The sequence below is a fragment of the Simochromis diagramma genome, unplaced genomic scaffold (genome assembly GCF_900408965.1).
Source record: "Simochromis diagramma unplaced genomic scaffold, fSimDia1.1 OVJJ01000308.1, whole genome shotgun sequence".
NCBI lineage: Eukaryota > Metazoa > Chordata > Actinopteri > Cichliformes > Cichlidae > Simochromis > Simochromis diagramma.
The window spans coordinates 4,028,467-4,050,125 of NW_024386785.1; the positions used below are offsets into that span (position 1 = coordinate 4,028,467).

Genomic DNA, 21,659 nt, shown 5'->3' on the forward strand with positions numbered 1-21,659 from the left:
GTATTGTGTGCATATAAGGACGATAAATGGCACCTGTAAGAGACACGGTTACGAAGAGGATTTCAAACTCCAGGCTGTCAGTCGCGCAGTAGAAGTTGGGAACAGAGCTGCTGTGAAATCTTTGTTATTGTGCTCAGCGTCTGTTAGTTTACATTTTCACTGCACAGTTGTGAGCTCTTTGTTATGCACAAAAACAACATTGTTTTCTTTTATTTATGGAGCATTATTATTTAATGAAGGCTCATAATTTATTTTTGAGTAGTTTTTTTCATTTGCATCTGTATGTTAATAAAAGTGCCCGTGTGACATCTGGGACACAGCTTTGACTAAGAACTCTGTTTGTTCTTACTTTATGGCTTAAAAAAATATCGAGATATATATCGTATATCGCCATCCAGCTAAAGAATATCGAGATATGAATTTGGGGTCATATCGCCGAGTCCTAGGTAGAAGTTTAGTTTTTGCTTCTTTCGATTTTGGTCGTTCCCACAGTTGGATTACTTCAGATTTTATTATTCCAGATGTTTATTTTTTGTAGCTTCAGTATGTTTTTCTCGTCAGGCTGATGCACCGATGCATCGACGCCGCTGATGCTGCTGATTTCCTGTGTATTCTTAAATATTCCCGTCTCTGTAAATGTCAGCAGTACTTTACACCAAAGCCTCGTTTGCAGCGGTGCACGCATCACTACATGTAGCTGTGCTTGGTTTGCGAACGCGATTGGCTGAGGCTGGATGTGTGACCGTGCTGTGTCTGTGTTTCTCAGGATGACAGTTCAGTGAGCAGCGAGGAGGCCGAGATGAGCGAGCCCACGTGGCTAGCAGCCGATCTGGGAGCAGCGTCAGACCTGAGCCCATCGAGCCGCGGAGAGAGGATGCGCCACAGTCCGCAGAACGCCCACAGCAAAGAGGACGACGGTAAGAGCGGCGTCATGCCCGCCCGGCGCTGCGTTTGTGGAGATGATGTGTAGGTTTCCTTTGAAGGCGTGCGGATTATCTGAAACATGCATGTGTGGACACAGCAGATGGTGATCAGAGAGAAAAGCTCCTGTTGTGTTCACTGCTGTTAATCCCTGCAGCAGGTTCAGGAGGTCACACCAGATAATGTGCTGCGCTGAAACATCTCGCTGAAGCTTCTCCTGCGTCACCTCGTGTGACGGCGGTGCGCCGGCTCCGTCTGCTGCTGAGTAAAGTGATAGGAAACAGGAAGCCTTCCACAGGTGGGCCGTCCTAACGGGGAAACTGAGGATGTTTTAGAGGCTTGCTATGATTGGTGTGTTTGAAGCCAGTGCAGCAGTCACATGATCCTCTCACACCTGTGCAGTTGTTCTGACATCACTTTGAGCTACGCCCACCTGAAAGACCAAATAACGCCTTCTTCCACCTGAAGACGATTGTGTAGTTTTGAGAGCTGCTGAAGACGAGGACGTGTAGAAACTTCAGGTGGAAGTCGGCAACATTCAGCTTTTTGTTCCGGCCGTGCTAAGCTAACACGCTGGCGTCCTCAGACTTCAGCAGAGACCTTAAACCAAACAGGAACTTTATTCATTAGAAACAACGTGAAAGCTTCATCCTCAGTGTGACGGAGCAGCCTGGTGTCTCGCAGGTACTCTGGGAGTGATGTGGCTGAAACATCCTCGAGGAGTTTGTCTGTCTCGCACCTTCACCTTCACCTCCTCTTTCACGTTACTCCTTTAATAGGTCCTCCTGCTGACAGGCGTCCTGCTGTGAGGAGCGCTCACTTTGAAGACACTCGTCTCCTAATGCTGCAAGAATACAGCAATTACCTGCAAGCCTGTGCGTGTGTGCGCGGCTCATCAATACACAGCACTGAACCCTGAGTCTGATGTGAGGAGGGTGGCTGATCTTCATCAGTCTGGCCTCTTTGCTGCAGGAGGAGGAAACATGTTTGTGATTAAACACTTAATCGTGGCTTTTTCCAAACAGTAACATCACAATAAACGTAACTTTGTGTAAACTGAGATGTTTGCGCTCTAACACACTTTGATCTTTAGTGGACCGATTTCTGCTTTACTGTGCATCTATTTCTGTATCTATTTACCCCGTCCACGATTATTGGGTGCGGCGTGGATTGGAGGTCATTATTTTACCGTCTAAATTTATTCTCTTCTTCACTTTAAAGACGGGGCCAGAATGGATTCTTTGCCAGGCCAATAATGGTCCCCGGGCCTTATGTTTGACACCTCTGCTCTGTGGTATATGCAACAGTAGTATATTGTCCCTGTGGGCTCCATCATTATCATGCAGTGTGTATTTGATCAGACAGGAAGTCAGGGGCCTGGACAGGAAGTCGGTGCCTGCTGTCCTTATTAGAAAGGTTAACGAGGTGCTGTAACGTGCAGGGACGATGATGATCATTTTTCACGCTGTTTCTTGGAGACGCCGCCGCGCTGAGTTCTGCTCAGGTTAGCTGTTAGCATATTGTTTGATGCGTGATGTCATAATAAAATAAAATCCACCAACCAATGAGGCGCGCAGGTGGAAGCATCATCAGCGCTACAGTCCCTGTTTCGCCTGTGTCTGTGGTGCTGGTGGTGGGACTGTTTGGAGAGCATTGCATTGTGGGAGAGAGCCAGCTGGAGGCGGCGAGCTGTGAGCCTTCAGTGGGTGGCGGAGTGTACAGGGCCTTGTTATTCAAAGGTCAGTGTGCTGCCTGCACCTCGCATAGACGCCAGAGCAGCGGCGTAGGCGTCCAAATGCCACCGCACTCAGAGGAGCGGCGAGGGTGAAGTGGCTTCCTGCTAGAGTCCGATCCAAGAGGGAAGCGGGCAGAAAGCCCCCCCCGGCCTCTAGCGCACACCAGGAATCTCCAACACGCTCAGACGGGGGGGGGGCTCCGATCGCCATCTTCTTTAAAAAATGGAGAAATCCTGATCGTCTTTCACGTCAGTGCGAGGCCCGTCCGTGTGCTTCCTGTCAGTTTACCATCAGGAGAGCTGTGCAATTGTTATCACGGCCCCGCCCCCGGCGCCCTGTAAAGGTGTCTAAGAGCAGCGGCGGTCTCCTGCTGCTTCTACACTCTCATGGAGCTGCTCTTTAACGTGAAAGTGCCACTATTTTAAACTCGTGTTGCTGCGAGCGGCGTCGGCGCTCAGCAGCCGCTCTTTGCTCTGATGGCGAGGAGATGGAGGAGCTGCAGCCAAACAGCTTGCGCTTGATCCAACTTGCCGTGTTAATATCAGGTGGGCGTTTCCTCAGCAGCGAGCCATCAGCTTGTTTCTGCACTGCAGACGGAGCGCCCGCCGTGTTCAGGAGCAGCCAGTAAATCACCTTTAAAAGCTTCTGAGCGCCACCTCGACTTCTTTTCTCCTCTGCTCGGCTTTACGGCTGACGTGGAGAGCTTTCACGATTGGTCCAGACTGACGGTTTGACACCTGCCGCCGAGGCCGGCCGACGTGTTCAGGAAAAACGAGCGTCGACAGACGATTGCACGAAGCAGCCAGCGAGCACGTGCGGTATCTCAGCGGGAGGTTGGAGGCATCAGATTAACAAAGAGTCTGAAATAAGCTACTATGTACCATTTCTCACTACTTAGACTCAGCCATGGTTAGTGGGTGACTGAGTTTAAAGAAAGCAGCAGCACGATGTCCTGATGAAACCAACATGAAACCCTGAGTACAAACGCAGGCGTGTAAAGAACGTGTCATTCGTCGTGTGTTGTATGAATTAATCATGTTGGTGATTGCGGGCTCTGTCAGGACAGTCGTGCCCTGAGGTCCAGAGCGTGGGCTCCATCCAGCTGTTTGTTTCTGACAGTTGTGATATGAGAGCCGGTGGCGGAGCAGCTCTGCAGCAGCGTTAACCTCGACTCGGGCTGTCTGTGTAAATTTATTCAGCTGCTGCTGGAGGAGACGACCACGGCCTGAGCTCTCGGTCATCTGCGGCGCTCTCTGAGAGGCTGCTGCCCTCTCCACGTCGCGCTTCCTCCGAGGGGAGTGCTTCCCCCTCATAAGTGGCCCCTCAACTGCCTCTCGTTTCTGGCTGCTAAGCGTCCTCTTCATCCCTCCCCCAAAGCCACATCCACACCAGATCCTCTGCTCTGCTGACCCGCCCCCTGGCTGGAGGATGGGGATGAAGAGGGCTCGTCAGGAGATGGAGTTGACATCACAGATCCTCTTCAAAGGGGACGAGCTGAGGGTGGAGAGGGGAATGGAGACGGGGCAGGAGGGAGGATGAGAGTGACATCAGGAGGAGGAAGGGAGAGCATGAACCCGAGGAGCCAACATATTGATCACATGACACACTGAGGTGGAAGCTGCTGCTGTTACAGATGTTCCAGTAAAGTTTCCCTTTTTTGTGAAGTTGCTGCACAGCTTCATGTTGTTCTTCAGCAACAAAGAGCAGCTGATCTTATTGATCCTCCTGAGAGTGGAACCAACCTCACCATGAAACATGAAGACAGCTCAGAATGATCAAACTGCTTTTACTGCCACGACAGATCCACGGCTGAGTCGCTGTTTTACGATCATTATCAAACACTCCGACACTTCAGTGCCCAGTAAGGGGACGGCTTCTCCTTCCTGCCAGCTGTTGTACCTGTCAGACTGTGCAGCGTCCTGCACGAGCGAGACGAGCGCTCAAAGACATTTGTGTCTCTGACTGAGGAGAAAATCGAGTGGAAGCGACGTTTTCACGCTATCCTGTGTAACAAAGCGGATTAGAAAAGCAGTTATTTAGGCCTCAGTTTGCAGATGCTCACTGACACGAGGACTGCTGGAGTTAAGGAGCCTAGATATCATCTGTGCTGCACTTGCTCCTAATATTTCACCTCCTCTTCCTTTTGTCTGGCTGTGGTTGTTTTAGTGGTTATGTTTCCTAGTTGGTGTCCTCGATGCTGAGAGACTGCCTTTGCTGTGTCCAGGGAGGGGGATGGACAGGTAGGACAGTGGGACAGGTGAGCTGTGAGGAGGACGGGCAGGATGAACAGTGACGAGGAGCAGAGTTCACCTCCGTGTGTGTGTACACATCCGTTCCCCTCTGCCTGGTCAGTGGCGCAGCGGGAAAGTAGGCCGGTGCAAACAAGTGACAGGATGACTTTGACCCCCTCCTCCTTCACTGCAATCAAGCTGGGGGGGGCAGTCTGAGGATGAGGGTGCAGGATGGATTGAGGGTGGAGGTCAGGCATGAATTGGAGGCAGAGCAGAGGAAGGCGCATTAGATTAAATCCTGCGTACCTCCTCCCCTGGTGGAGCCCGGCGCATCGAGACATTTCCTGTATAAACTGCAGGGCGATCGGAGCGCTGCAGGAGCCTCGATGGACAGATCAGATTTGTTCAGCTCCGTCTTTGATCTGTTTCCGATCATTCACTGGAGGAAACTTCAGAAGGCGCTTTTGCCACAGCAGGAACCATCCTGGTATCAGCTGCAGACTCTGAGACTCCTGATAGAAGCCTGAGGTCTACCCAGAATGCACTCTGTGAAGTTTCCTTCAGTGAATGGTCAAACATCAGGGCGGTGGCGCTCTGCGTCACAGGCACGAAGCTGCTGCAGGTTATTCAGGCTGACGCTCGCAGGGCCAAAGCAGGGAGCAGGCTCCGGTCGGTAGCACAGCTCAGATGGTGCTCAGCTCGGGGAGCAGACGCGCTGGAAACATCGTGGAGGAGCGACCCGCCTCAACGCAGTGAAAATAACTAAAAAACTAATGTTAAAACACAAAGAGGAGAAGAAATCAATCAAGACGAAGAGTTCAAAATGTTGTAATTGTGTGTGTGTGTGTGTGTGTGTGTGTGTGTGTGTGTGTGTGTGTGTCTCTGCTGTGCCGGCTACAGTCACTGCTTAATTATTAATACACACACACCTTGAAACTAAAACATGCTAAGAGGCTGTGCAATTAATATTAGCTCCTCCCCAAACACACACACACACACACTTTGTTAGGCTGGAATGAGCTCCTGCTGTGTCTGAGCACAACCTGTTGACATGTTTGTATTGTCTGTATAGAGGTGTGTGTGTGTGTGTGTGTGTGTGTGTGTGTGTGTGTGTGTGAGTAATTAGCTGCAGCCTCCTGCTTGCCTGTAATGAGCTCTGCTCGAGACTCGACACTCTTTAAACAAGCGTCTGACTAAACCTGCTGAGCTCTCAGAGCGGCGTGGGCTTGCAGCCTGGTGTGTGTGTGTGTGCGTGCGTGCGTGTGTGTGCGTGCGTGCTGCACTGTGGGATGTGGAGCGTTTTGTGGAAATGGCCTAATGGGGTTTGCAGCGGCGTTGCAATTTTCCCAGCCCATTATTGTGGCGCTCACTCTGAGGCTGAAAGCAGCGCTCGGGTCACTGATGAGAGGATTCTGGGAAACGCAGACGTCACTAATAGAACAGAAAGCTGATGGAAAATGTGTCAGATTCACTGCTCAGAGGACTCTTCATCACTCTGTGATGGAGCAGAGATGGATCAGCTGCTCTGAGCAGTGTCAGGCAGAGAAACCAACAAACCACCAACTCGCCTGTTTGCATCATCAGGGGCGTGGCCTCTGTGACTGACAGGTGGATTGGGACACGGGCGGCTGTAGCTGCCAGAATTTTGAATGGCATCGTGTGACCAATAACATGGCTGCTGTGAAGTCACTAACAGAAGGCGGAGCTCCAGCCTTTCATGGAGGCGCTGCTAACACGTGGCAGCGTGCGGCTGACGGCCATCTTTTCTGGTTTTTATGTGACGGAGAACATCACGCTGAACCCGGGAGCCGGAAACCTCGACCGGTTGTTGTTCTGCTCTCTGTCGTCTTCGGCGAGCGATAGAGGCGGTCTCACATCTGCCTGACCTCGGGCTGCTCCGGGGGAAGGCCTGTCTGCAGATTCGCCGTTCCCCTCCGAACGCTCCTGTGACCTTCGCCCTGTCACAGACGAGACTGTTTTCAGTCTCCGTCTGATTTCATGCAGTGGAGAGCGATGCTGAGTAACAGGGAGGAGTGTTAGTCATCGCTGGACTGTGCGGTCTCACACGCGCCGCCATTGGCTGCTTTTTTCACTCCTGAGAAAGGAGAAGCTACCTGCATGTAAAATATTTCGCATTTTCATATCACACGTTTCACAAGTCCAGCAGAGGAAGAACCCGAGGGTGACGACGGCGGATGTTCTGCACGTGTGCAGTCAGAGCTCGCTTCCTGCTGACCACGTCCTTACTTTTGGCGTCTTCGTTGTGCAACTGATTTACTGCACGAGTAAAGACGAGGTGAACGTTTGTCCACAACGCCGTCCTCGCTCTTATCTGTGAGGCCCCGCAGGTCACCCCCCAGGTGTGCCTCCTTATTTTATTACACTGCCTTAAAGTGTGTGTGTGTGTGTGTGTGTGTGTCTGTGTGTGTGTGTCTGTGTGTGTGTGTGTGTTCTTATTGTTTTATGGTGCAGGTTCAGAGGACGTCCAAAGGTTGGCTCCATAAAGTGTCCCAATCTGAAATTTGTACCCATCGTTATCAGCTGCCCCCCTCAGAGGGAACATAGCCCCCCACCCACACACACACACACACACACAGAGACACAGAGACACACACACACACACAGAGACACACACACACACAGAGACACACACACACACACACACACACACAGAGACACAGAGACACACACACAGAGACACAGAGACACACACACACAGAGACACAGAGACACACACACACACAGAGACACACACACAGAGACACACACACACACACACACAGACACACACACACACACACAGACACACACACACACACACAGAGACACACACACACACACACACACACAGACACACACACACACAGAGACAGACACACACACACACACACAGACACACACACACACAGAGACACACACACACACACAGACACACACACACACACACACACACACACAGGTGAACAAACACCTGTTTGTTGAAGTGGGTGAGGGGCGCTGTGGGGGAGGTTGACAGGAAGGGGGGGCGGGGTGTAACGAGCTGAAGGACGAGGTCACGCCGTCATGTCTAATCCGCACACGTGCAGCGAGTGTGTGGCGATGGCGGCGTGTCCGAGCATCAAGGCCTGTGATGCTTTTGTTCTGCTGCTGATTTCATTAAAGGCTCAGTTCAGACCCTCAGCTCGCCGACCCTCAGCTCGCCGACCCTTACACCGTCAAATCAAACGGCCAGCCCTGACGAAGTCCATCTCCAACCAATAATTGTGACGTGGCGAGCTCCATCATTCAGGTGCTGGTCCGCTCGCTGCTGTGGGCGGAGGCTGGCGTCCTGATGAGATTTTAGGAGCACTGAATGTGACCTCCACTCCTCGGCTGCAGCAGAAATGGTGGGTGGTGTTTGAGGGCGGAGGTGTTGGGGGTTCAAACGGCTTCAGTGTCACAGCAGTGTTTCTCATGTCTCCTGAGCTGCGGCGTGTTGGTGAAGAGCTCACGCTTGTGTCGGCGGGACACTGATGCCCGTCGCTCCATCACACGTGCTTCCTCCGTTATCCCGATGAGTCGTTCGAGGCCGCCAAGCCGCTCGGCTCCAGCTCGTCATGTTCCTGTGTTAATGCTCCGCCCTCCTCATCGCTCTCCGTTGTTCATGTTTTACTTCTCGCCGTGTGAAAACACGTGAATACGTGCAGAGTCGAGGCCGCTCAGTCATCCTTCGGCGCTCCGGCATTGTTCTGTGAACAGAAGCGATGATACGCTCGGGTCAGCCTTTGTGGCGTTGTGTTGTCTTCGCTCCTTTTCTCTCTGTCCAATGTCGTATCTATTCACGCAAACACAAAGTGCGGCGCTCGTGTCCTCCCTCCGCCCCCGAGCGCCGCTTCCACGCAAGCTTTCTGCAGCTTTTACTCTCAGGAACTTTTTCAGGGACATGAAAGTTGGTGTAATGAGGTGAGACACAGAGGGTCGAGGTCCTCGGGGGTCGTTGTCCTTCCTGTCTCGGGGGCTCAGGCTGAGCTCTGATTGGTTCCAGGACTGCTCGTCCACTTCGTTCTGAATACGATGGCTTGGTTCTGCTTTCATGTGTCAACGACGCCTTCGGTTGTTAGAATCATGTGAGTGTCGCGCTGTTCCTCAGGTGCATCAGGACCAGGTGATGGGAGGTGCTGTATCTGCACCAATGAGAAGAGAGAGCTCACAGTCAGATTCCTGCGTCGAGCTTCAGCCCACACAGAACTGCTGTTTCATCTCCACTTCCTGTCTTTGATCGAGGATCAGACCACATTTTATCTTCCACCTCAACTTTGTGGTTTCACTGTTTCATTTATCTCACACACACACACACACACCTACCTGTGTGTGTGTGTGTGTGTGTGTGTGTGTGTGTGTGTGTGTACAGACTAAAGGCGCTTCATTGAAGCCTAATTTGAACTAAAACTGTGATTCTGGTTCCTGATTTGTGCACTGTTGTTGTTGTTGTTGTTGTTGTTGTTGTTGTTGTTGTTGTTGTAAGGGTGACTCCAGTATAAAACTCCATCAGGTGGAGGAGCTGGGCTGAGTTTGCTGTCGTCACAGACGGAGGTGAGCGTGACAGGCAGTTAAGTTTTACAGCGAGGTCATAAAGTTTGGTAAAGTGTGTGTGCAGACAGCAGATGGAGGCTGTGTGTGTGGGTGGATGTAAATGCAGCGCTGTCTCCAAATCCTGCTCCAGACTATTGAACCAACGGCGTCTGCCGCTGAGAAGCAGCCGCTCTTTATTCTCCGGTTTATGTCTCTTTGATTTTTTTTTTATGTCCTCTGACCTCCGTCAAACACTTTACAACAAACTTTATGAACAGCCTGAACTCCATTCCTCGTATTTGACTCCATACATTTCTCAGAAGTTTTCACATAAAAGTCGAGACGTCAGATTAAAGCGGCGAGGTCCGCCTCCCAAACTCCTGACCGTTTCTGGCTGTTTTTGGATGCATGACGGCTAAATTTGAGCCTCTCTGTGTCGGGGTTGATGTGACACACGTTTAGATTACAGCCTTAGAAGACATAATTAAATCATCATTTAAGCTGGACACAAAGTTTTATGGAGGGGAATAAATACAGCGCTGTATTTATTCTGTGTAAATACGGAGGATGTGGGACTGTGGAGGGGGCGGGGTTACAGCAGAGGGTGCCAGGTTGGGATATAATACCCTGGGGCGAGGCCTTCGGGGTAGTTTGGAGTAGATGTGAGGTGCTGGAGGAGAGAAAGGAACGAGCCAGCGAGAGATACTGGATAGATTCATCAGCTCTGAGGGGGAGACGGGGGCTGACTCTGGAGGGGGTTTGGGCCATATGTGAGAAACACGAGAGGAGATTTATGAGCAGCAGAGATCAGAATCAGAGACGGTGAAGGTTTCCAGGATAAATGAGGCTCGAGGGGCGAGTTAGGACCTGATACAGGACTGCTGGGAAGAGAGAAACCTGGGGAGGTGCGAGGGATGCAGAGCCAACCGCAAAGCTAGCACTGTGTGTGTCTGTGTGTGTGCATGCACATGTGTGTGTGTGTGTGTGTGGCTGATGCTGCGGGAATGTGTGTGTGGGAGTGGTGCAGAGAGCGAGGTCGAGGAGGAGAAAGACTCCACATTCTGTGTCTTTGTAAGTGTGTGTGTGTGGGAGGAAGGCAGGGAGGAGCTCCCAGCATTGTCTTTCACCTCTCAAGGCCGCACACACACACACACGCACACACATGCACACACACACACACGCACACACATGCACACACACACGCGCGCGCACGCACACACAGAGACGTGTGGAGGACAGAGAGCTGAAGCGATGAGTGGGGTGGAGGAAGGAGACGTGAGGATGGTTCAGATAAAAACATGGCGGAGGGTTAGGGTGTGTCTAACGGCTGCTGAGTGGCGCTCAAACCACAGACCACGCCTGAGGATGGACGCTACTTGAAACGCTGTGCGATCAGGTTTGTGGATGAGGTTAAAACACGCCCCTTCGCACACGTCGCGCTGACGGCTGGCTGTTTGTCGTCATCCCAAACTCCGGTTGCCTAGGTAACCCTCTCATATGTTTACCTCCTGTCTTTTCTCCTTCGTGCTCACTTGTGAGTTTCCTGACGCCACGCTGCCGCTCGCTGCCGCTCCAAAGATCAGTGAGTGTTAGAGGAAGTGAGCGAGATCTGCAGCACGGCTTTGTCCTCGGGCCGTTCTCCACCTTTACCCAGGTGTAGAGATGCCCAGCCCCGCCCACCCGGCCCCGCCCACCCAGGCTCGGCCCACCCAGCACTACATATGACAGCAAAGTCTGATTAATTTCAGTCAACTAAACATTTACAGAGTGTCTTATTGTGAAAAGTGTCTGCTCCCCACTTCCTCTCAGGTGTCGACATTCCGTCGTGTTTTAATGAGAAGCTAGCCGCACCGTTTCCTGGCGGCAGACCACACATGCACGTCTAACCACCAGCGCAGTCCACTACGCAGCATCTGAATGTGCTCCTCGGACAAACGTTACGTGGCTGCTTTTGTCTTTGAAATGGTCACATGGGCTGTGGAGGCTCAGTTAGGAGGTCGTCATCGCAGCGACCTCTGGGGTTCTTTCATTGGTCGATTTCGTCTGAGCTTCGCTAAAAGGACACAGAGCTTGCTTTGTTCTAGAAAACACTGAAAGCCAAACATGCTGTCGGTGCAACAGCCCTCGTCAGAGGCAACAGGAAGTGCGAGTCAGGATGTGCACGTATTACTGCGAGGTTACGCCATCAACCCCAGCCTCGGTCTCAGGTGAGTCAAGCTGCGGGTTTAACACGTGTCGCCTTCTTCACGGCGGAGGCAGGAGAGGAGGGAAGAACTGCAGTTTGGATAATGAGAGGAAGAAAGTAGGAGGCAGGGAGCAGCAGAGGTGGAGATCAGAAACAAACAGAATGATGATGAGAGAATTTAAACGGGGAGATAAAGGCAGGAGACGTCAGAGGAATACACCAAGCGCTGACTGATGCCTCTTTGATTTACATACTGCTGCAGAATAAGGAGGAGTACTTTGAACTGTGGCCGTGATAGATGTGCACTTTGGTATGCATCCTCTTTGAGATGATGCAGAGGAAGCACCAAAGGGAACCAGTGTGAATCACTCTGATGTTAGTCTGAGCTGAGAATCAGACGTTCCTGTCCAACGAACAGCGCTGACAGCAACATCCTCGATTCACTCAGCAATTTCCTCTGTAAGATGTCACAAACTAGATGATTCTGCGCTCAAAGCGGCAAATTCTCAGAGCTCAGAGGGAGCCAGCGCAACCAGGTTCCTCTGAAAATGGCTGTGGTTCATTTATCAGCCTCTAATTGAAGGTTGCTGCTGATGAAGACCAGCAGAAGAACTGAAGATGAGTGTGGACTCACGCTGGTACACTGCCCTGTGACACTGGTGCTGGTTGATCAGCTCAGCATGACTCTGTTAGGCTGGATGAATCTGGACAAGTCAGTTTGTTAGCTTGGTTCATGAAGTACCTGGAAAACAGGCGCTGACAGTTTCAGCCAACAATCGCTAGCTTGTCTACGTCAGCGTGCATGCTAGCTGTAGCTTGGTTTGGCGTGCATGCTGGCGTTAGCTGATACTGGGCAATAGAAATGTAGGTCTGGTCAGGCTGGATCCCCAAATCACCCAAAGCTCCTGCTCATGCCGACCCTGCTGCTGCTGCTGGTCACGGTGTTTATGGGAGCGTCGCTTAGTTGCAAATCCAACCCAAGCAAGTCCGGAAAAGTGTTTACATCTGTAGACCTCCAACGGCTGCCCAAAAATCCCAACTGATCCATGGGAGTGTGACGTTTCCCCTCACAGGAGGTGTGATGGCTGCTGAGGGCAACAGAGAGGCCTTTTGTTTTGTTTTAACTCATTCATGCTGGTCACACACAGCATGTGATCCGCTCACACATGCTGTGTGTGAGTCACAGCTTTGTGTGTTCATGTTGTGCGCTGTGGTCCTCACATGTGCGTGGCTTCATTGGATGATGTGAGGAGCAGTAAAGTAATGACAGGACCATCGCTGGTTTTATCTTCAGCTCACAGCTCGGGTTTAGCTCAGGTTTAGCTCGGGTTTAGCTCTGGTTTAGCTCTGGTTTAGCTCGGGTTTAGCTCTGGTTTAGCTCTGGTTTAGCTCAGGTTTAGTTCTGGTTTAGCTGAAGTTTAGCTCTGGTTTAGCTCTGGTTTAGCTCGGGTTTAGCTGAGGTTTAGCTCTGGTTTACCTCTGGTTTAGCTGAGGTTTACCTCTGGTTTAGCTCTGGTTTACCTCTGGTTTAGCTCTGGTTTAGCTGAGGTTTAGCTCTGGTTTACCTCTGGTTTAGCTCTGGTTCTCTGTATAATATTACCCAGAATACTGTTGCTGTTAAAAACCCTGTTAGTGGATCCCCACGGCTCGTGTTTGCACCACCTTGGGTGGTCTTTGCGGAAGTTACTGAACCCTGAGGTTCCTCTGATGCGTCCATCAGTGTGAGTGAGTGAATGTTTGGACAGATGAAAGTTCTTGTACTTTCTTCTCTAGCAGCAGCTCACAGTTGAAAATCACTGCACAATTACTGGTCTGTTCCATTATAACTGTAACAGGGATGCTGTGAATGTAAAGCTGCCCGGCTAACTGGTCGTAGTTTGAACTGTGGAACATATCAGAGCTTTGCTTTGTGTCACTACATCGTTTACCGTTGGCTGAAGTCACTGCTGCCTCCACTCGGATATCATGTTTAGCAAACTAGCTTTGATTTACACGAGACAGATAAAAGAGCGCCTCAGCTTCCTCTAATGTTGGCCCTGCTTCTGACCCTGCTTCTTCCTGGTTCTGACCCTGGTTTGCTGTAGTGATTAATGGACTGAGCTGAGGCTCAGTGATACTGTTTGGTGCTGACAGACCCGCCTGCTGGCTGCTGGAGGCAGGCTCAGAGTCTGTTCACACATCAGAAATAAAGTTTTTAACACAAACATGCCGGGAATTCCACAAAATGCCGACATTGTGAATCCTAACCTCGATGATTTCAATAATGTCACACAGGAAGAAGAAGACATTTTTCAGAAAGAGGACGTGTTTCTCAACAAGTCTGCAGCTGAAATCACGTCTTTAGTCTCCGTGTCTGGAATCGTCTCCGAGCTCGGTGCAGAGCGTCAGTCTCGCACAGGCTGCTGCGTTTCCTTCCTTTTATAAAGGAAAAATCAATTTTAAGCTCAGAAACAAAACTGAGACAAATCAGATCAGTGAAGAGGCAGCAGCACGGAAAAAGCCTAATGATGGAGACAGACCCATATCTGCTCAGCAAGGAAGTCATTATCTTACATTAGACAAGTTTCATTGATATAAAGTCACTTTGTCCCGCCTGATGGGAGAATACGAAGGGCGAGAGCAGCCCACGGCTGGGCGGGGCAGACACGAAGCCTGAGGGAGAAACAAGGCAGAGTTTAACTGCGACCGAGTCGATCTGCTCGCCGTCTTCAAAAGACGAGGAAGAAGAGAACGAGCCGGAAACAAGAGACGTCCCGGCCGGATCCTCAGCAGCGGCTCACATCAGCTCCACCTCAGTCGTTCATGTCGAGCCCCAAAATCATAAAGCAAACCTAATTTACCATAAGTCAATACAGCCCCCGGCTGCAGGTGGTGCGTTTACGTGTTTCTGTAGAACACGGACACGGCAGCGCTCAGGAGGACAGTCCACCTGCTTATAGCGCCATCCTCACACCCGGGAACGTGAAGACACATTTGTCTGCATCAGGTTTCATTTAGGATCAGCTGGGAAAAGTCAAACCTGCACCCGTCACTGCGTGTGTGGCCTTGCCACAGCCTGAGACACACACACAGCAGTGATTTAAAGCTGACCAATGACGGAGCAGCTCTCATCTGGAGAGGTGATGCATGAAAGCGTGCAGGTGTGTAACGAGAGGACACATTCACTCCTCGCCGCTGGTGAGAGGAACGTCAAACGCAGGAACGCTGACGACGCTGCCGCTCGGGGAAGTAGGTCATCGGGGCAGTGATGACCTCGCTGGCTATTAACAAACACAAACAGACACGAGTCACGTGACTTCCTGCTAAAGCTGCCTCGCTCAGCAATGAACAGGCTGACGGTGGACGCCTCAGGAAGGAGGAGAGAGGATGAAGAATAAACAAACAACCCCTCCCACCCAAATGTAGAAATCAGCCTGCTGAGGAAGAGGATGGGGGCAGAGCGAGGGGAGAGGATGAAGGCGAGGGGGAGGAATCATGTGATCGAGGGAAGAGCCGGGACGTGTTCTGCCAGGATGGCCAGGCAGGACGAGGCATTCGAGGCCTGCAGGAATTCTGGATACACGGTTCAGCTCGTGTCCACTTTCATAAAGAGATCTTTGTTTCTGGTGTTTCACACTTTCAGTTTTCTTGTTTCCTCTGTTATTATTATTAATAAATTATTAATACATTTATTAATAATTGATTATTTATTATTAATAAGTCATCGTTAATGTTGGGGTTAGGCCATATTTCAGTAAGCAGCGCCAAGAACAGAATAATCCATCAGTGATCAATATTCAGATTCATGTTTTCCTGCTGAGACTTTCAAAGTAAAATGCAGGGGAAGACATGAGAGGGTTGGAGTGACGTCGGCTCAAACGTCGACTTCCTGTCCGCGGTAACGTTGTCGAGGCGCGGTAAGCTCTGCTCTCCACGTGTGTGACATCGAGTCAAAGCGCCTGCTTGAGCCCCGCCCCCGCTGCATCTCTTCCTCCATCCTCCTCCTTTGTCTGGCGCCTCCCTCCCCTCACCCACTCAGGAACATGGACGGTCCCTGTAGGGGGTTCCTCCTCTCACAGAGGAGGTGGAGCCTCTGGAGGTGCAGGCGGAGCTGTGAAGATGTTTCCATAATGTGAAACGTGTGATGAATTATACACAGTCGAGAGATAAATGTGGCGCTCACGCGTGTTTTTAAAGCCTCGTGTGCTTGATCCCAGGCCTCTGTGCAACAACCCGTATCACAACACACACACACACACACACACACACACACACACACACACACACATTAAAAATAGCCTCCAGTATCAGGGCCTCTGTGTCCTGATTGAATCAAACCATCTGTTTTTTAATTAAACTGCAGATTTTATTGTTTTTGTCTCTTTTTACTTTAACACAAACCATCAGAAACCATCAGGTCAGTGACAGATGAACCCACGCCGTGCTGCGTTCAGGGTCTGCTGTACGTGTGTTAACCTGTTGGTGTGTCATAGCAGCTCGGAGATTACATCATGTGGTTAAAAACCGTTAATGTCAGAAACTCTGACGTATTAGTGTCAGTCTGCAAGTCCGTTTATTTGTCCTAAAACCTTGGGCTGTGCGACATGACAGCTCAACCTGTGTGAAGTGTTTCAGCTGGGCGTCGTGTACCTGGAGTGTTTTGACCGATGCATGAAACTTTTCATAACCAAACCATGTCCGTGCTACAGAGGTAGCCCCGGTTTAGGTATAAGGTCCTGGCTTTGTTTGGACTGGTCCTTCTGTTTGTCATCATTTCAGTTTATTTTGAAAAAATGTCAACAGGATCTTCAGCTTTATTGTGAAAGGTTTATGTGGAAAATACTAAAGCGGACAGCAGAGCCGCACGCTGGGTTTACCGTCGTTATTTTAAATATAAGAGAACGTTAAGGAATTAACACCACAGTGACCATCAGAGCCATGAAAAATAAACCGTGAACAGTTTATTTTGCGACACCACGAAACAAACGATAGCGTAAAAATGAAACGATACACGGTTTCACATCGTCATCTGATATATATCGTTATATCGAACAGCTCTACGAAGAACCGCCTTCTAACGAGGCGCCAAACTGCAGGGCCTCTGATGTCCAGCAGAGGCAGCAGTCAGTCAGGCCCCATGTTTAAACGTTACAGCTCGCTGGCTGCGTCTCATTCTTTAACGCCTCATCAGGAAATAAGAACACGCCTTCTCCATGAACGCCGCAGCGCCCGGCTCATCAGCAGCGGAGTTAATCCTCCTGATCCCAGAACAGATCAGTCTCTGTTTAAAGACATGTAATCCCCTCTGCTGATCCCCCATCTCTCTCACACACACACACACACACTAAGACTTCGTGGCCGTGTTCGTCACTTCCTGTGAAAGTGTTCTGGCTCTCACACACAGACTCTGATAAAACTGTGATTATTACACATTTAAAGGAGCTGAGGCTCGTCAAACATGTCGAGCGTGTGCACACAGCCACGCCTCCTGCCGCTCGTCTCAGGAGCAGAGACGGGACATCGGGAAGCGAGTGCAGGGATGTGATGGGTGGTAAGATGGACTGGATCGCGCACACGGTCTGCCACCTTCCCTTTGCTGATCGGGCTCGATTAATATTGCATGACGAGGACAGAGGAGAGAAAATACAGCGAGGCATCGCAGCAGCTCAGGTGAGCCGTCATGAGCAGTCCACGTATCAGCTTAGAAACACCACAGACTGTATATAAAAGATGCACACGCCCCAGGAGCCCTGCAGGGTCACCAGTTTGCTCGTTGGAGTTGGCACAGGGACGACCTGTCTCCTCTCCTCTGTCTCCTCGTCCACCTTCTTTATTCCAGGTGTTCACTCCTAGTTTTGACTCCCTGATCATTATGAGCACAAAGAAAGTGACTAACAAAATAAAACAGGAAGTGACACAAGGAGGTGAGCAGCAATAGACACAAACATGGAAGACCAAAGCGCAGACATGCTTTTATTTTGTTAACACTTCCTGTGTGTGACTGCAGGCTGGCGTGAGCAGCAGTGTGTTTGTCATCTTTCACGTGATTTTACTCATCGACCGGTTTGTCCTGATGCGAGGCTTTTGCTTTGTTTTTTTCTGGGCGGAGCCACAACTTTGTGACTCGAGGGCATGCAGCGTGGTGTACCGAAGTCTGCGGTCAGAGTTATTGCAGACTGTTACAGAGCAGGGAGTTATTTTGGGTGAACACTGGTCCCTCTGTACTGGCAGCAAGGCTGCCTTCGCTCCAGGCCTGCTCGCCATCTGACCCATGAACCTCCACGGCCTCCATCAGCTGTCCCGCCCACAGAGGGAAGTGGGTGAGAGGGGAAGGAAGAGGACCACACACCGGAGGACAGAGTGTGTGTGTCGTGCTGGCATGGTGGCTCGCTGGCCTTGTGCTCGTCCCATCCTATTAGCTGGTTGACTGAGTGCCCAGATCCTGCATTACTGCGCTGACTGTGGATTATGGCGTGACAGCTATTATCTCACCTCATTATCCTCCACGCCTGAGATGATGAATTTCATCATGGGGTAAAAAAGTGACCCGGGCTTTCCCCCACCAGTGGGTTTGTGTAATTCACTCAGTGGAAAACTGGAGCAGTGATGCTAAATATTTCATCCACGTTTGGATCGGTGCCACCATTAAAGGCAGAAGACACCATCATCCATTAATTCTTAATGACAGCTCCCACACACACACACACACACACACACACACATACACACACACACACTGCAGCTGCAGGAAGGACTGTGGATTATTTTCAGTTCAGAAAGTTTCATGTTTTTCATTTGAGATGATTAAATCTGTGAACACGCGTCGACCTGCAGAGCACCCAAACCTGCAGTTTCGCTGACGTCCAGCAGAGGCAGCAGAGAGTCAGACCCCATGTTAAACATGTTTACAGCCTGACACAAGAACTGATTGGTCTGCAGATAACTTCGTCCTTTATGACACCTGTACAGAGGTGATTGGGGGCGTGGCCTCTTTGACTGACGGGTGGGTGGTGACGTGTGCAGCTGTAGCTGCTAGCGGTGTGCTAGGCTGAACTGGACCTCTGGACCGTGTTTGTGCTGTTGGAACCTTTTGGAGCATTTTTAATGACATCATGTGACCAATAATATGGCTGCTGTGAGGTCACTGTACTAACAGAGGGCCCAAGAAGGCGGAGCTTCAGGTTTGTAAGTGATATTTGGGGATTTTCATTGGATATTACTGTTTAGCAGATATGCTCCTGTACAGTATATGCCAACCAAGCTAGCTAGCATTAGCTGATAACGTAGCACCCTGTCATCAAATAGTCACTCCATAAAAACACTTCGAGTAGACGGTGTAACGACCGTCTTTAATATACAGTATATGATCCTGAGCTACTGTGAGAGTGTCATCATAAACTCCTTCACAAACGCTCATTGATTTAACATGAGTTCAGAATGTAAACATAATCATGGAGTTCTCCTCACTTTAACCTACTGAGTCATCTTCCTGTCTGTGCTGAAACAGGGAGGATCCATGAGGCTGACGCTCCTCATCTGGGTGCTGTATTGTGTAGCATGATGCTGCATGTGATGCATCCCCCCCGAACACACACACAGGTTTGGGTATCCAGTGTCCGACCCTCGTGACCGTTTGGGTGTGTCTGAGCGGCACAGTGAGCCAGTGTGCATGTGCGAGCCTCTGCAGGGCACAGAGAGCACACGCTACAGTGTTGGCTAACAAAGGACGCGTGTGTGTGTGTTAGCAGTGGCAGGCTGTGACAGCCGTGTCTTTGTTACTCCTCTGCTGACTGTACCATCCTCCTATTCTGCTCTGCACCTCAATACACACACACACACTGCTGTTGGTTCCCCTCCTGTTTAGGGATGGGTACCGGTATCCGGTGCCATTATGGCACCTGTTCTGACATAAACAGTAGTAACCAGACCGAAAAGCAGCGCACATTTCGGTGCTATTTTCCCCTGAGCTGTGATACACTTTGGATTCTAGCTAATCGTTTTACCTTTCCAAGGATAGTAGGCGGGCCCAGGTACGTCCGTTCTTTTAGAGCAGAGCTACAGATTAAAAATGCCCAAGGCGAAGCGGTCAAAGTCTGGCTGTACTTCACAGCAAAAGATGCAAACTCAGCAGCCTGCAACAAGTGCTTTAAGCTGATACTGTGATACTGTCAAAGGAGGTAACACCTCAAATCTGATGAAACACCTGGCGATGCATAGCATTTTGTTAAAAGCCGAGAAATGCGCCGTATTTGATAGCTTGCTGCGAGAACTCACACCGAGCACATCTACTGCGGGTGGGTTGCCTGTTATCGGACCCGGAGTTAGCAACATCCCCCAAAAACCCAAAGAGGAGAGTCCTGGCCCCTAGCCCTGCCAGTGTAGCAGAAATGATGATGATGATGATGCAGCAGCAGCCGTTCTTCTCTGCGTGAGTAGCTTAATGTTGTTTGTGTGTAATTTACGTTGAGTAGGCTAACCACGTTATTACATTAATGCATGTAAGGTGAACTAGCAAACCCCATCATAGCTACATGTGGCTGTCTTCTTGTTTGATGGCAGATGCTCCCTTCACCCTGGCCAAAAAGGCTAAAATGACCAAAGAAAAAGTGGAAAACAGCTGAACATGAGAGGTTTTTGGACAAACTTGGTGTTCTCCATTCTTTAAGCACCGGCACCGTTTCAAAAGTACCGGTTTGGTACTGGTATCGGATAAAACCTAAACGATACCCATCCCAGGTCCTGTTGTCCGGTGGTTCCTCGCTCAGGTGTGGGAATCTTCTCTGATGAGATGTTTGCAGGTTTTCTGTTTGTGATGTCATGCTGTGGAGCTGGTGGAGGCAGAAACTGGAGAATGGAAAGGGCATCACTGGTTTCCAATCTGAAGGGTTACAGGTTGCTAACTATGGCTTTGTGACCTCTGGGACGTGCATGTTATGGTTTTTGATGTTCTAGTTTGTGCGTCTGACTAAACGTGTGAGGCTCTGTGCAGGCGTCCTCGTGCCTCTCAGCTTCTGGGACCTTTCATGTTTCTCCTACATGTGTGAGGAGGTCAGAAGGTCATGAGACTGGTCCTGCTTGCTCCAGATGTACCCAGACTTTCTTGGTGGGGTATTCGGGTTCCATCATCCAGAGACCGTCACTGGAGCAGTTCAGGTGTGGCTCATATGGAAAAAGTCCCCACTTCAGGTTGGAGGACGCTGTTGAAGGTAGAGGTGAAGCTGCTCGATCTTCCCGTCAGCTGTGGGTCTGAGAGCGTCCTCAGAGGAGAGCTGCTGCTCCATCACATCGAAGGGAACGAATGCTGGACACCACCCAGGTGAAGCGCTTCAGGCATATCCTACCTATAAAGACCCGGGTCAGACTTAGGGAGACGCCTGTCTCCTCACAGAGGAGCTGGAGGTGGATGCGAGGCTGTCCTGAGACCAGGCATGGGTGGATGCAAGCTCGCTGCTGTGACTCGGCAGAGTGTCTGTAAGACACGAAGCTGCATGCTGTTCATGGAGGCCATGAATTCCTCGTCAAGGGTCCACCCATCACGTCTCAGCTGCCATGCACTTATGACTGACAGGTGGGAACCCCACCCAGCTCCTCCTGATGTCCATGACAGAACCGAGCCCTGCAGGACAGAATCTCCATCACTTCTCCTCCTCCGCCTCATTAGGACTGAGGCGTCAGTGACAGAGCTTCAGCAGGAAGAAGAGAGGAGGACAAACAGCCGAGAGATGAAACCAAGGCTCAAACAAATCTGAGCGATGAGCGGCAGAAAGCGATGCGGTTCCCCTGACGATCGGAGCTGTGTCCCTCCATCACTATCCATCTCACTGATCGGGCTTTTAGCTGTCGCTCCTCTCTGTGCTCATCTTTTAAAACACATCATCCATCTCCAGCTGCCTTCCTGTTTCCAGTGCCGCCGCCCTAAAGAGCAGTTTAATGTCTTCATGCTGTTCTCCATTTGCTCTGATTTTATAGGTCAGGGAGGAAGCGACGGTCTGTCAGACGCGCCGATGCCCGAGATGTGGCTCCGGTGAATGATGACGACCGCTTTGGTGTGTGATT

At 50.6% G+C, this 21,659-nt stretch overlaps 1 protein-coding gene across 2 annotated transcripts in view; it reads left to right on the forward strand.

The window, feature by feature from the left end:
* LOC120728103 (nucleolar protein 4-like) overlaps nt 1–21,659 on the forward strand; it is an 87,395-nt gene that overhangs the window by 41,255 nt on the left and 24,481 nt on the right. For both annotated transcript variants that reach the window (XM_040022817.1, XM_040022818.1), the window contains one exon: nt 767–917. In XM_040022817.1, coding sequence (XP_039878751.1) covers nt 767–917 — 151 coding nt within the window. The remainder of the gene's footprint in view (nt 1–766; nt 918–21,659) is intronic.